At 45.0% G+C, this 15,883-nt stretch overlaps 1 protein-coding gene across 2 annotated transcripts in view; it reads left to right on the top strand.

Annotated features, from left to right (window-relative positions):
- Positions 1 to 1,042: 1,042 nt before the first annotated feature.
- Positions 1,043 to 15,883, top strand: part of ADGRL4 (adhesion G protein-coupled receptor L4) — a 320,385-nt gene continuing 305,544 nt past the window's right edge. For both annotated transcript variants that reach the window (XM_073593680.1, XM_073593681.1), the window contains exon 1: positions 1,043 to 1,143. In XM_073593680.1, the coding sequence (XP_073449781.1) occupies positions 1,122 to 1,143 (22 nt within the window). In that variant the 5' untranslated portion in view covers positions 1,043 to 1,121. The remainder of the gene's footprint in view (positions 1,144 to 15,883) is intronic.

Genomic DNA, 15,883 nt, shown 5'->3' on the forward strand with positions numbered 1-15,883 from the left:
TACAAGTATGGAATAATGACCGTTGGTCATTATTAGAATCACAGTATAAATAACAAAATATGCAAAGAGGTTGGAGGGAAGCTTCAGAATGGCAAAGATGTTTTTATTACAAATTATGTAAGCAGACTGCAGTTGCTCTTTAAGTGGACCTGTTAATATTTAATGTAAATAAATAAAAAACTGACGTGTCACAATGTACAGCAACAGTATAGTTGTTTTATACCTTTTAATAAATAAAAATCCACATTTAAACTTCAAGCCAGAGACTTTGCCTAGACTAGATGTAATCAGCCTGCTGCAGGTGTAGCGTCACACATGGCGACTCATCACATTTTGCTACCCGCTGGAGTGCGTATGCCCCACCATCCAATGGACATAGAGTTAGATTATAATTATGCAGAGCGAAGCGAGGCTGTGCCCGAAGCATGGTGAGCCTAAGCAAGCCTACGAGGGGTGTGGAGTTTTGTCGTAAAAGTGATGGAACACATATGGCGGCGTCGCGCATGCACACTACAGCGTGTAGCGAAATGTGATGGGTCGCCATATGTGTCGCTACACAGGCAAAGTTAAGCATTTCCTCATTCTCTTCTCCTCCAGTGATCAGACTGTACATTGTATCTTTGTAGCAAATACACAAGGTGAGCGCACTGGTCTGTCATGACTGTGATCTCTGAGACATCATCTGTAGATGGTGACCCTGGAGGATAGCAGACGAAGGCATTGTCAGGGGAACAAGCATGAACCTGCATGGCATGCTGATAGAGAAGGATACCCAGAGCCACCTTTTTGGGGGCCACGTGAACAGTAATGGATGCTTTCCTTGAAGTGGATTAAAGTTTTATATGGCAGTTTAGAATGCAAAATGTCTTTTTAATTAGACATCAAAGGTTGAAATTTAGTAAGGAGAATGGCAGTGGCGTACGATACAGTGAGCTTGGCACACTGAACACTTCCAGAAGTGAACTCCTTGTTGGAAATGATGAAAGTGTAGGAAGTAGAAGCCCTGAGCAAACAAAGAAACAGGAAAATCTCCAAAGGAAGCTGCCTACGTCACAGGGCAGCGATTCCCAAGCCTCTTGGATCTACAACTTCAGCTGTGGAGTTCTGATCGTCCACTTCAAATGAAAATATTCTATTTATTAGGTAAGAAATCCAACAAAAGGTACTTTTCTTATTTGGTGATGGGTACTAGGAAGTACCAAACCTGCTCTCTTGTTTGATTTCTGTTTGTCTTCATGTGATAGACGATATGGGGGATTAGAAGACTTGACAGCAGATCTTGCATGTTGCAGTTTGTAGCAATACCCGTGCCTCTAGGGGGAACTTCTGCCAGGTTCAGGAGATAGTTCAGATTGTTCATCCATAGAGCTGCCAACATTAATAAAAGAATGAGTAGGGGCCTTTTGATGCTGAGCTGGAATATCGACCATGCATGCATGATATTGGCACAAGAGATGTGAAACATAGAAACATACTAGAGTTACAGCAGAAAAAAAAATCTATTAAGTCTGCTCTTTTTTTTTTTTTTTTTACATTTGTGATTTGTTTATTTATTTTTACAGTTGTTTATTTATTTTTTTATTTGTTTATTATATTTTTTACATGTATTATTTTATTTTTACATTGATATATTTATTTTTACATGTATTATTTATTATTTTATTTTTACAATTAATTATTTGTTTTCATTTGTAATTTTTTTTTACATTTATTTATTTTATTTTTTATATTTATTATTTTATTTGTACATGTATTTATTTATTTTTTTAATTTGTGATATATTTTTTACATTTATTTTTTTATTTTAATTTTTCATATATGTATTTATTATATTTGTGATTTATTTATTACATGTATTATTATTATTTTAACCTAAGTATAGATGTATGTTTATTCCAGTGGCAATGCTGGGTGGGAGTTGGGATAAGTGGCAATGCTGATGGGGAGTTGGGATGCGTGGCAGTGCTGGTGGGGGGTGGGATCAGTGGCAATGCTGGTGGGGAGTTGGGATGAGTGGCAATGCTGATTGGGAGTTGGGATGAGTGGCAGTGCTGGTGGGGGGTGGGATCAGTGGCAGTGCTGGCAGGGGGAGTTTTGATCATCCAACTTAGGTGCTCTTGATGAAGGTCATCTGCTGATCTGAGAACTGTAGTGGGGACTTTTAATGGCAACTATAATCACAGGTAGTGTTACTCACTGTGTCTCCGACTTTCTGGTGTCTCGTGACACCTATGCCGAAATCAGGAGATAGTACCTCCAGCCCCTCCCACTTCACATTCTTCACCATTCAGCTGACTTCTAGTCTCTGACCCCCATCCATGCCGTGAACTGAATGGGCGGCTGCGAAGAGGCTGGGTGGGCGACAGGGACAGCCCAACTGGGCAGCCGCAAAAAGTCTGAGAGAGCGGTGCAGGCTTCAGGAACAGCCCAGCATTCGTGACCCCTGGCAAATCATTATTCGAACCCGAGGGGGTCCCGACCCCCAGGTTGAGAACCACTGATATAGGGGAATCAGGGCTTCATTCCTCTTGCAGGTGACCCCTCTAGTGATAACTAAAGATCTAGTAGATGATAGGCTCAGCAACGGCATGCAATGCCAAGCTGCTGCTAATAAAGCAAACAGAATATTGGCATGCATTAAAAAGGGGATCAACTCCAGAGATAAAACGATAATTCTCCCACTCTACAAGACTCTGGTCCGGCCGCACCTGGATTATGCTGTCCAGTTCTGGGCACCAGTCCTCAGGAAGGATGTGCTGGAAATGGAGCGAGTACAGAGAAGGGCAGCTAAGCTAATAAAGGATCTGGAGGATATTAGTTATGAGGAAAGGTTGCGAGCACTGAACTTATTCTCTCTGAAGAAGGGCAAATGGGCATACCTCTACGTCCCCTTTAATTGGTGGGGCGAGTGGGCGCGTGCGCGCACGCCTGCCACGTACAGCGTGACCGTGCCCACGGGAGCAGTGATCACTGTCATGTCAGTGGTAGCCCATCCCCCCTACAGTTAGAATCACTGCCTAGGACACCCCAAACCCCTTGATCGCCCCCTAGTTTTTAACCCCTTCCCTGCCAGTGTCATTTACACAATAATCAATGCATTTTTATAGCACTGATCGCTGTATAAATGACAACGGTCCCAAAATAGTGTCAAAAGTGTCCAATGTGTCTGCCATAATGTCGTGTCACGCTAAAAATTGCAGATCGCCGCCATTACTAATAAAAAAAAAATTTTATAATAAAAATGCCATAAATATATCCCCTATTTTGTAGACACCATAACTTTTGTGCAAACCAATCAATATACGCTTATTGCGCAATTTTTTTTTTTTATTACCAAAAATATGTAGAAGAATACATATCGGCCTAAACTGAGGAAAAATTTAGTTTTTTTATATATTTTTTGGGGATATTTATTATGGCAAAAAGTAAAAAAATATTGCTTTTTTCAAAATTGACGCTCTTTTTTTGTTTATAGCGCAAAAAACGCAGAGGTGGTCAAATACCACCAAAAGAAAGCTCTATTTGTGGGAAAAAAGCGGTTAAAGTGATACTTTAGGCAATTTTTAAAATAAAAAAGAGGTTACGCTTACATGCTCTGTGCAATAAAATTGCACAGACAGGTTGCTTTCCTCCTCTTCTGTTAAGGAGGCACCCGTACGTGTGTGTGATCCCGTTGAGTCCTGAGCCAGATTGTGTGTGTCCATAGAGTCCACACACAGCCTTGGTAAGCCATGCCCCTGCTCCTTGCTCAACAGGAGTTTGACTGACAGCAGCAGGAGCCTATGGCTTTGCTGCCTCAGTTTTGCCTGTGAAAGCAGGAAGTGAAGGGAGCAGTGGGATAGCTGGAGACAGTGCTGAAGTGGTGCAATGGAACCAGGCAAGTGTTTAGGGATGGCAGGGTAGAACAGGTAGTGGGTAGACTTGGGCGAATGGTTCGAACCGAGCAAAAGTTCGGCCCGAAACTCGCCTGTTCGCCGTTCGGTGGACACCCGAATTTGCAAGGCGTTCGGCGGGTGTTTGCCCCACTGAACTCCCGGCAATGCACTGCACGCGGCACAGTGCATTTTAAGCCCTGATTGTGCAAAGCTTTGCCCAATTGGGTGTAGTGAATAGCTGGTTGTTAAGGAGTGGGGCCAGAAAGCCGGCCTCCTTGTCCTTAGCAACCGATGAGTCATCAGCTGTCAATGTGCTTCCCCACTGATAGCTAAATAAAAAAATAAAAAAATTATTGTTGGCAATAAAAAAGTGAAAAACAAAATCGCAAGGAGTCCCCACAATCCATAACCTCCAGGTCTGGTATGGATTTGAAGGGGAACCCCACGCCAAAATAAAAAAAAAAAAAAAAAAACAGTGTGGGCCCCTCCCCCCCAAAAAAAATCCATACCAGACCCTTATTCGAGCATGCAGCCTGACAGGCTAGGAAAAGTGGGGGACGAGCAAACGCCCCCCCACCCCAAAGCACCTTGTCTCCATGTTGATGGGGCCAAGGGCGTGTACCCTACTTTAGACCGTTTCACTCCTATTGCCGAATGTACCTCACCTGTGGTTCCTGAGAGGGTAAAAAAACTCCAATATTCTTCACTAGACCCGATTTCTAGCCTTTCTAGCCTTAATGTTATCCCCCTTGGACAGATAAGGTCTTTAGCACTTTCTGCAGAAATCATTAGGCATTCATCTTTAAGTCCCGGATGGTGACGCTTCCCTCCACCATCCTGTATGACAAGATTGGGTTGTGATAAGGTTAAAAACATCATCTCAACATCAAAGTGGCCTGGAAATAATTTTATAAGTAGTGACACCTGTGCTAAGTTGGCGTATGTAATACTATTTTGCATGTAAACGTTTTTTTTCCAGTAAATATCATCTCAGAAGCCAACAAAACAAGAAAGGATGAGTGAAATGAACCTGGAACTGGAGATTTTACTGGGCTGTGAGTCATTTTGAGTCTTAAAGCGGAACTAAACCCACCAGTTACATTGAGAGCATGCCATCAATGATGATTGTCACAGTTGCTTGTGCTCTAAACTGACCTGTCAGGCCATCAAATGTCTGGTGTCATGAGTGATCAGATGTGCAGCACTATGGCAACTGCAGATCAGACAGAGGCTAAGATGGCAGCTTCTTCGGCTGTAAAGGATAGGAGAGTTTAGTTCTGCTTTAAAGTGGCTCTAAAGGCAGAAGGTTTTTTTAATCTTAATGCATTCGATGTGTGCATCAGCCCCCCCCTCAGTCCCCTTAATAATTACCTGAGCCCCATCTCCATCCAGTGATGTTGCATGAGAGCCTCGGCTATCTGGGACTCTCCCTCCTCGTTTAATGAGAATCAGCAGCAGGTCCTATTGGCTCCCCCTGCTGTCAATCCAAGTCAGTGAGCCAATGAGGAGAAGGAGGGGGCAGGGCCAAGACTCGGCTCCGTGTCTGAATGGACGCACAGAGCACGGATACCCCTGATAGCAACCTGTTTGCTGTGGGGCCACTCAACAGGAGGGAGGGGCCAGGAATACTGGCGGTGCACCCGAGAAGAGGAAGCTCTGGGCTGCTCTGTGCAAAACCACTGCATAGAGCAGGTAAGTATAACATGTTTTTTATTTTTGTACATGGAACAAAGAACCCTCAAGAATGGGACTTTACATGGCACTTTAGGCAACAGTTAATATTACCCAAATTTGTTGCAATATAGAGTGTATTGTTTAAATGTTTTTTACAAAACACTTCATTTATATCACAACGTAAAAAAAAAAAACATATATTACAGTTATGCCCCGTACACACGGTCGGATTTTCCGATGGAAAAGGTCCGATCGGAGCGTGTTGTCGGAAATTCCGACCGTGTGTGGGCTCCATCGGACATTTTCCATCGGATTTTCCGACACACAAAGTTTGAGAGCAGGATATAAAATTTTCCGACAACAAAATCCGTTGTCGGAAATTCCGATCGTGTGTACACAAATCCGACGGACAATGTGCCACGCATGCTCAGAATAAATAAAGAGATGAAAGCTATTGGCCACTGCCCCGTTTACAATCCCGACGTACGTGTTTTACGTCACCGCGTTCAGAACGATCGGATTTTCCGACAACTTTGTGTGACCGTGTGTATGCAAGACAAGTTTGAGCCAACATCCGTTGGAAAAAATCCTAGGATTTTGTTGTCGGAATGTCCGAACAAAGTCCGACCGTGTGTACGGGGCATTAGAATGGCTAGTCAGACATATATATGTACTTCCCACTTGAAAACAACAAACAGAGTGCCTCATACAATGCATAACCAACGCGTTTCAAAAATACTTTCATAATCTTCTTCAGGGATCTATATGGAAGCAAGAAGCAATATTCTGTTTCAGTGGTGGCTACTGCTCAATTCTCTTGGGGGAGGGGGGTGGCCCACGGAACCCCCCCAGCCATCCAACCACCCCCCAGCCAGCCAACCACCCCCCGCGTTCGATCGATTGCCGCTCCTCCATCCCCCATCACTCGATTGACTGATTGTGCTTAGATCACCTGTCGCCTGCCAGGCCCCCCCACCAGCCCCGCACTCACCCCATCCAGGTTGCGGCTTTGGCAGCCTCCCCGCTTGCATCTCCTCCCGAGTCCCAGAAGTCACTTCTCCTCCCAGCCAATCAGGACTTAGGACTCAAGGCCAATCGGTTCTTAGGACTCCCAATCAGTCTCAGGACCCGCTTCCTGATTGGCCAGGAGCATAAACAGGAAGATTAGTGAATATTAATGTCACACAACCGGGTGGGCTCGGGGCGCAATGCTCTGCGCCCCGAGCCCACCCTTTTTTAAGCCAAATAGAGCCTCAGGCTCTATTCATGTACTTAAAAAAATAAAAAAAAAACATTGAAATCTATGCGTCCGGTGCCCTGCATGTAAATTAGGGGCCGGGCACATGGATTAGGGGGCGGCACCCCTGCACCTTGTATGACCACCTCTAAACTGTTCTGTTTAGAGGTGGTTAGGGGTTGAAGAAATAGCCACAATTTAAACATAAGAAAGCATAGGTAATGTCCTCCAATTACCAGTAGGGGGCACAGAGGCCAGGGCAATCAGCCTGAGCTCCATCAATACAACCAATACAGATGAGAGTGAAAAAGAGGTGTTGAGAAGAGTTAATGTTGTAGCAGCAGGTGTGTTAAGGTAAATGCCGCATCTTATAAAGCATATGTAGTTGACAACGGGGCATATACAGTGCCTTGCAAAAGTATTCACCCCCTTTACATTTTTTGTGTTTTGTTGCCTCACAACCTGCAATTAACATGGATTGTTTGAGGATTTGCATCATTTAATTTACAGAACATGCCCACAACTTTGAAGATGTTTTTTTGTTTTGTTTTTTTTATTGTGAAGCAAACAACAAATAGGACAAAATAACAGAAAAAGTCAATGTGCATAACTATTCACCCCACTAAAGTCAATACTTTGTAGAGCCACCTTTTGCGGCTATCACAGCTCCAAGTAGCTTTGGATAAGTCTCTATGAGCTTGCCACATCTTACTACTGGGATTTTTGCCCATTCCTCCTTGCAAAACTGCTCCAGCTCCTTCAAGTTGGATGGTTTGCGCTTGTGAACAGCAATCTTTAAGTCTGACCACAGATTTTCTATTGGTTTGAGGTCTGGGCTTTGACTAGGCCATTCCAACACATTTACATGTTTCCCCTTAAACCACTCAAGTGTTACTTTAGCAGTGCGTTTTGGGTAATTGTCCTCCTGGAAGGTGAACCTCCGTCCTAGCCTCAAATCACACACAGAGTGGTACAGGTTTTGCTCAAGAATATCCCACTATTTAGCACCATCCATCTTTCCCTCAACTCTGACCAGTTAACCAGTCCTGACTGCTGAAAACATCCCCATAGCATGATACTGCCACCACCATGTTTCACTGTGGGGATGGTGTTCTTTGGCTGATGTGTTGGGTTTGCGCCAGACATAGCATTTTCTTTGATGGCAAAAAAGTTCAATTTTAGTCTCATCAGACCAGAGCACCTTCCTCCAGAGGCGTAACTAGAATCTTCAGGGCCCCGATGCAAGAAACCATTAAGGGCCCCCCTGACCCCCGGACAGGGCTCTTTTCTCCGAGCCCGATGGCGGAACACCAGGGTCCGGTCGCAAGTGGGTGGCTGCATGTAAAGGAATAGATTTCTCCCCCCCCCCCCGCTTCTCCTCCTCTCCCTCCCACATGCATTCAGTGGCTGCAGGAGGAAAATGGAGAGATGGGTTCCTCTATGAGGAACCCATCGGTGTTTCTCAATCTTTTTCCAGTCAGGGCACCCTTGAAGTGGCTGCACTGCAACCACCCTGCAACTGTGTGCATTGCATGCAGTTGCAGCATAGTGATGATGCATTTAAGGGGTTAAAACAGGCGGTCAGGAGGCAACATATTGCCTCTTTACCGGCTGTCAAATGCCTCTGAAAAGCGATCTGAGCATGGATCACTTTTCAGAGGAACAGCATTTTTTTTTTGCTGGTACTATGAACAAGCAAAAAAAAAAAAAAATTGGTTCCAATGGGACACATATAGGGGGTCAGGATTAAAAGCGCATACATAAAATGTGCATATATACATGTAAACACACATACATACACACACACACACACACACACACACACACACACACACATACATAAATACACACACATATAAACCAGTGGCAGATGGTGCTCAAAATTTTTTGGGGGGCGCAAGCAAACTGAAAAATTCTTTAAAAAACGCATCAATTGCAGCCTCACTGTGCTCATCAAACGCAGCCACTGTGCACATCAATTGCCACCACTGTGCCCCTCATATGCAGCCACTGTGCCCATCAAACGCAGCCACTGTGCCCATCAAACGCAGCCACTGTGCCCATCAAACGCAGCCACTGTGCCTATCAATTGCCACCACTGTGCCCCTCATATGCAGCCACTGTGCCCATCAAACGCAGCCACTGTGCCTATCAATTGCCACCACTGTGCCTATGAAACGCAGCCACTGTGCCCATCAAACGCAGCCACTGTGCCCTGAAACGCAGCCACTGTGCCATCAAATGCTGCCACTGTGACCCCCCTGCCCGTTCGCAGTCTGCCCGGCACTTACCCTGTCTCGGTGGGGCAGCGGGTGACGTCGACGAGCGGGGTCCTCCATGGGTCTCCTCCCATCCCCTCCTCCTGATAGGCATCCAATAGCGGCGACTGTCGTTTCAGCCAATCAGGTGACGTGTAACAGACCCAAGCACCTGATTGGTGGAGAGGCGGTTCAGTGTTAGGAAAGCGAATATTTATTCGCTTTTCTAACACACCTGGGTGGACTGTGAGTGCCAAGCATGGCACTCGCAGTTCACCTATTTTGAAGCCTATTAGTGCTTTAAAAACACCCCTGCCGGTGTAATTCAGGCGCCCGGCGTCCAAAAAGGGGCCAGGCGTCTGAATAGGGGGGGCAGTGGTGGCCATAGATAGATTCACACTATGCATGAATCTATCTATTTGTGATAGAGGGGTGCCTGGAGGGAGGGGGCGGCGCCCATGCGCCCCTATGGACGCACCGCTACTACATACATACACACATATGCACATATACATAGATGCACACACACATGCACATACACACACACATACAGTAGATAAAAAACGGCAGAACTTTACCTTAGCTCTTCCTGTCGGGTACTGCACTGTAGGGGGAGACAAAGAGCACAGCACACACTGCTTTCACTTTGTAATCAATGTGAGCAGCTCCCTGCACAGTGCCGAATACAGTTCGGCTTAGAATCGGGGAGCTTGTCTCCGCTCCCCTATCAAAGTAGTGTATACAGAGGGCCCTCAAGGGCCCCCTGCAGCAAGGGGCCCGGTCGCCATGGCAACCTCAGCCACCCCTATAATTCCGCCACTGCCTTCCTCCATACATTTTAGGAGTCTCCCACATGCCTTTTCACAACCTCAAAATGTGCCATTTTGTTTTTTGCTGAAAGTAATGGCTTTCTTCTGCCCACTCTGCCATAAAGCCCAACTCTATGGAGCGTACGGCTTATTGTCGTCCTATGTACAGATACTCCAGTCTCTGCTGTGGAACTCTGCAGCTCCTCCAGGGTTACCTTAGGTCTCTGTGCTCCTCTCTGATTAATGCCCTCCTTGCCCGGTCCGTGAGTTTTGGTGTGCGGCCGTCTCTTGGCAGGTTTGCTGTTGTGCCATGTTCTTTCCATTTGTTTTGATAGATTTGATGGTGCTCCTAGGGATCATCAAAGATTTGGATATTTTATTTATAACCTAACCCTGACTTGTACTTCTCAAAAACATTGTCCCTTACTTGTTTGGAGAGTTCCTCGGTCTTCATGGCAGTGTTTGGTTAGTGGTGCCTCTTGCTTAGGTGTTGCAGCCTCTGGGGCCTTTCAAAAAGGTGTGTATATGTAATGACAGATCATGTGACACTTAGATTGCACACAGGTGGACATCATTTCACTAATTATGTGACTTCTGAAGGTAATTGGTTGCACCGGAACTTTTTATGGGCTTCATAACAAAGGGGTGAATACATACGCACATGCCAATTATCAGTTTTTTATTTCTGAAAAATAGTTTTATGTATTAATTTTTCAAATTTTACTTTACCAACTTAGACTATTATGTTCTGATCTATCACATACAATTCAGATTAAAAAAATATTGAACCAAAGGCCATAATGTAACAAAATAGGTAAAAAGCCAAGGGGGGTGAAAACGTTTGCAAGGCACTGTAGGTCTCTATAGGGAGATAATTCCAAATTCAATTTTAATCCTGAGATTAAGTGCATCAGCTGAAGAGATTAGTTTCACAGGTGTAAATAATTAAAGGTGGATAGGTAGCCGAATGTCTCCCTAAGTGCCGGTTCACACAGGGGCGGCACGACTTGCAGGTCGCCTCAGCGAGGCGACCTGCAAACGACTTCTGAGGCGACTTGCAAAACGACTTCTGTATAGAAGTCTATGCAAGTCGCCCCAAGTCGCCCCCAAAGTAGTACAGGAACCTTTTTCTAAGTCGGAGCGACTTGCGTCGCTCCTATTAGAACGGTTCCGTAGCACAGAACGGGAGGCGACTTGTCAGGCGACTAGGTCGCCTGACAAGTCGCCCCTATGTGAACCGGCACTAAGGGGGACCCAGGCAGGCCTAGTTTTCACAGGGAGCGAGCATGCAGCTGCTCTGCTGGTTGAAGGACCTGGTCATGTAGGCAATCATCCACTACATTTTATACCCACCTTTCTGTTTGTTATTTTTAAACGACAAAAACAAGACTTTATTATCACTTTAAGTGCAGAAACCCATAGTAATCAATCAGAAATTGCTCTGAGCAATTTAAAAGCTGCAGCCCTGGAAGATCTACTTCCTGACCAGAGCACTTTTTGCAATTCAGCACTGCGACGCTTTAACTGACAATTGCGCGGTCGTGCGACGTTGCACCCAAACAAAATTGACATCCTTTTTTTTCCCACAAGCAGAGCTTTCTTTTGGTGGTATTTGATCACATCTGCGATTTTTCTTTTTTGCGCTATAAACAAAAAAAGAGTGACAATTTTGAAAAAAAAAGCAATATTTTTTACATTTTGCTATAATAAATATCCCCCAAAAATATATAAAAAAAACTATTTTTTTTTTCAGTTTAGACTGATATGTATTCTTCTACATATTTTTGGTAAAAAAAATCACAGTAAGTGTATATTGATTAGTTTGCGCAAAAGTTAACATGTTTACAAAATAGGGGATAGTTTTATGGCATTTTTGTTATTTTTTTTTTTGGATTAGTAATGGCGGCGATCTGTGATTTTTATCATGACTGCGACATTGTGGCGGACACATCGGACACTTTTGACATTATTTTGGGACCATTGTCATTTATACAGCGATCAGTGCTATAAAAATGCACTGATTACTGTGTAAATGACACTGGCAGGGAAGGGGTTAAACACTAGGGGGCGATCAAGGGGTTAAGTGTGCCCTAAGAAGTGATTCTAACTGTGTGGGGGATGGGCTACAACTCACATGGCAGCGATCACTGCTCCCGATGACAGGAAGCAATAATCTTTGTCATGGTGCTAGGCAGAACAGGGAAATGCCTTGTTTACACAGGCACTTCCTCGTTCTGCGGCTCCGTAACACGATCGCCAAAGGGCTGGCGGACATGGAGTCCGCGGGTCCCACGGGCACGGTCACGCTGTATGCGGCGGGCGTGCGCCCGCTAACCATGACAATTAAAGGGGACGTACAGGTACGCCCATTTGCCCACCGTTGCCATTTTGCCAGCGTATATTGGCATGCAGCGGTCGGCAAGTGGTTAAATTTGTAAATGGTGAATGCCAAAGTTTTTATCATTTTTTTTCACACAAATAGAGCTTTCTTTTGGTGGTATTTAATCACCACTGGGTTTTTTATTTTTTGCTTAACCGCTTGCCGACCAGCCGCCGCAGTTATCGCAAATCGCCATAGCTGTACGTCGGGCCCTTTAAAAGCTATAGCAGGCGCGTGTCACCGGAGCCGATGCGCGTGGCTGGCGGTCATCTGCGATCGCTCCAGAGAGAGCCAGGACGGGGATCTGTCAATATAAACAAAGAGATCCCCGTTCTGATAGGGGAGTAGCAAGAGATCGTCCGTTCCTAGTGATCAGGAACAACGATCTCTCTCCTCCTCCTGTCAGTCTCCTCCCCCCACAGTTAGAAATACCTCCCTAGGGAACACTTAAGCCCTTGATCGCCCCCTAGTGTTAACCCCTTCCCTGCCAGTGTCATTTATACAGTGATCAGTGGCTATTTTTAGCTCTGATCACTGTAATAATGTCTCTGGTCCCAAAAAAGTGTCAAAAGTGTCCGATCTGTCCGCTGCAATGTCCAGCAGTCTTGCTAAAAACCGCTGATCACCGCCATTACTAGTAAAAAAATAATAATAATAAAAATGGTATAAATATATCCCCTATTTTGTAGATGCTATAACTTTTGTACAAACCAATCAATTTAGGCTTATTGCGATTTTTTTTTTTTTTTACCAAAAATATGTAGAAGAATACATATTGACCGATGAAGCTGCACCGATGAGGCTGCACTGATGAGCACTGATAGGAGTTACTGATGAGCACTGATAGGTGGCACTGATTGGCACCGTTATGTGGCACTGATGGGCACTGATAGGCAGGTAGATGACACTGATGATGAGGCACCGATTGGCAGCAGTGATAGGTGGCACTGATGGGCATGGCTGATGGCACTGAAAGGTGGCAATGATTGGCACTGAAAGGTGGCACTGGTGGGCACTGATAAATGGCACTCATGGGCACTGATTAGCAGCACGTGTGGGTACTGATTGGCACTGAAAGGTGGCACTGGTGGGCACTGATAAATGGCACTCATGGGCACTGATTAGCAGCACTTGTGGGCACTGATGGGTAGCACAGATCGGGACCGATGTCCCTGTAACAGAAGCCGGTTACCGGCTTTATTCTTTTCTCCTCACGCTGATCGTGAGGAGAAAAAATCCAGTAACCGACTCCTGTTAACTTCCTGATCAGCTATCATTGGCTGACAGCTGATCACGTGGTAAAGGGTCCGCTGTGATAGGCCCTTTACCCTGTTCTGTGATCAGCCAAGTCCGAAGGACTGGAAGCCCGTGCTGTAGCCGTTATTTGGCTACAGCGCTGACAGAAAGAGGTTAATGGTTTAAAAAAAACGGTTAAATTCCTCACATGCCGGGAATGTTAACTGTCATGTTGGTTGTGCTCTCAACCAAACTGTCAAATTTCTGGTGTCATAACTGATCACATGTGCGGCATCATGCCATTTGCAAATCAAACAAAGGCTAAAGATGGCAGCTTCCTTGGTGAAAAGGATAGGAAGGTTTAGTTCCACTTTAAGAAATAGAATTTAAAGTGGAACTAAATCCATCGATTTACCCAAAACAGTTACATTCAAGGCATGCATGGCCGATAACTGTCACAGTTGCTTGTCTGAACTGACCACATGTGCAGCACCATGTTAACTGCAGATCAAATAGAGGCTAAGATGACAGCTTTCTTGGCTTTAGAGGATAGGAGGGTTTAGTTCCACTTTAAATATAGGAACCCTTTACTGTATAATCGCATAGATGTTAAAACGTTAGTAAACCGCTAGTGGTTAAATAAAAAAAAAAATATTCCTGCAAGGCAATGCTATAATGTGCTAGTATGCATGGTATACTAGCACATTATGAGAAACTTACCTTAGAGCAAAGCCCTCCAGCGCCACAATGTCACTGCTGCGACAGCTGACGTCTCTCCCCCCCCCCCCGGTCTTTCTTTTGGTTTTGCAGCCTCCGGCTACATGAGTGGCCAGGGATGCAATGACATCACTCCCATGAATGCGAGCCGCCGATTCCAGCACAGGCTCTGAAGGTCCGGCACTATAAGCCAGTGCTACGGAGCGCATGCACTGATGATGTCATCGGCTGCATGCACTCTGAATATCTCCTAAACTGTGCAAATTTAGGAGATATTCACAGTACCTACAGGTAAGCCTTATTACAGGCTTAGCTGTAGGCAGGGCTTTTTTTCAGGGGGAACTTTTTTTCAGGGGGGCTCAGACCCTTGGGGGGGGGGGCTGCTCACCACAATCACTTGTAAACACAGAAGTCCAGTTTCTGTGTTTAGAAGTGACAGCTCTGCACTCTGTGTGTAACCCCCATGAACTCTGCACTCTGTATATAATGCAATCCTGGTATTTAATGCCCCTTTAAGACCCTTCTACTGTTCGTGAAATTTGGCTGACCACACCCACTATTTGATGTGATTTGGAGGGTGTGTGTGGGGGGAGGGGTTTTGGGGGGTCGTGGTTGAATTCCAGCGCCTATTGTTTGAGAAAAAAAAGCCCTGGCTGTAGGTACAAGTGATAGTACAGAGTTTACTACCACTTTAACGTTTGTGTCTATCTTTTTTTCGCTTAGGATAGGGTGTTATAGACTGCTATCCAGGGCTTCATTTGAACGTTCTCATTTCCTTCCCAGGTGGTAATGGTGTTACCCTACAGTGAGGCGAAATTTGTCATAAGGACACATACAGAAATATAAAGTTGTATATCTGACTTGCCTTTCCATTCTCTGCAAAATACATTTTTTTTTTTTTAATTTTCTTTTGTGTTGCTTTTGCTGATTTACCAGATTTATCTCACTTCCTGTTTGGTGAAAATCTAACCACCAGCACAGGAAGGGAAAGAAAATCAGAGCTCTAGATAGCAGAAAACGGTAAATAAAAGTTCTAATGTATTCCCATGCTAAGTGAAACTAAAAGGAAAAATACATTTGGCTAAATTGGCTTACGTATTACTTTTTTTGCTATAAACATTATTTTTAAAGCTGAATTACAGGATTTCATCCACTGTGTACAAAGTTATGGCTTACTGGGGGTTAAGTTCAATGAGGTGCATGCCACCTCATGGATTTTTTTTAATCTTTAACTTACATTTTTACAGGTCTACCCAGGGGCAGACTGATAACTCATGGGGCCCCCGGGAGATAGGAGATTATGGGCCCCCCAGGCAATCAGAGATTATGGGGCCACACAGTATACACGCACACAGTATACAATCACACAGTATACACATACATGTACACACAGTATACACAGACAGATGTAAAAAAAACACAGATTTATACATACTGTCCCTGGTTTTACTGAGGCTGGCAACCCTGATGGGGCCCCCTAGTGGCCCAGGGCCCTCGGGCAGTGCCCGAGTGACTCAATGGTCAGTCTGCCCCTGGGTCTACCGAAGCATAGCCTTCGCTATACTTCCAGCACTCCAACATTGAACCTTCTGGTCTCTGCAGCTGCAAAGTCACTCACAGCTGCTGTGCCTGACCCTCCTCTGCTCTCCCCTTGCCCTATCACAGAGTGCTTTGTGTTATGTGTTATCATTCACATA

This window comes from Aquarana catesbeiana, linkage group LG07 (genome assembly GCF_042186555.1).
Source record: "Aquarana catesbeiana isolate 2022-GZ linkage group LG07, ASM4218655v1, whole genome shotgun sequence".
Taxonomy (NCBI): Eukaryota; Metazoa; Chordata; class Amphibia; order Anura; family Ranidae; genus Aquarana; species Aquarana catesbeiana.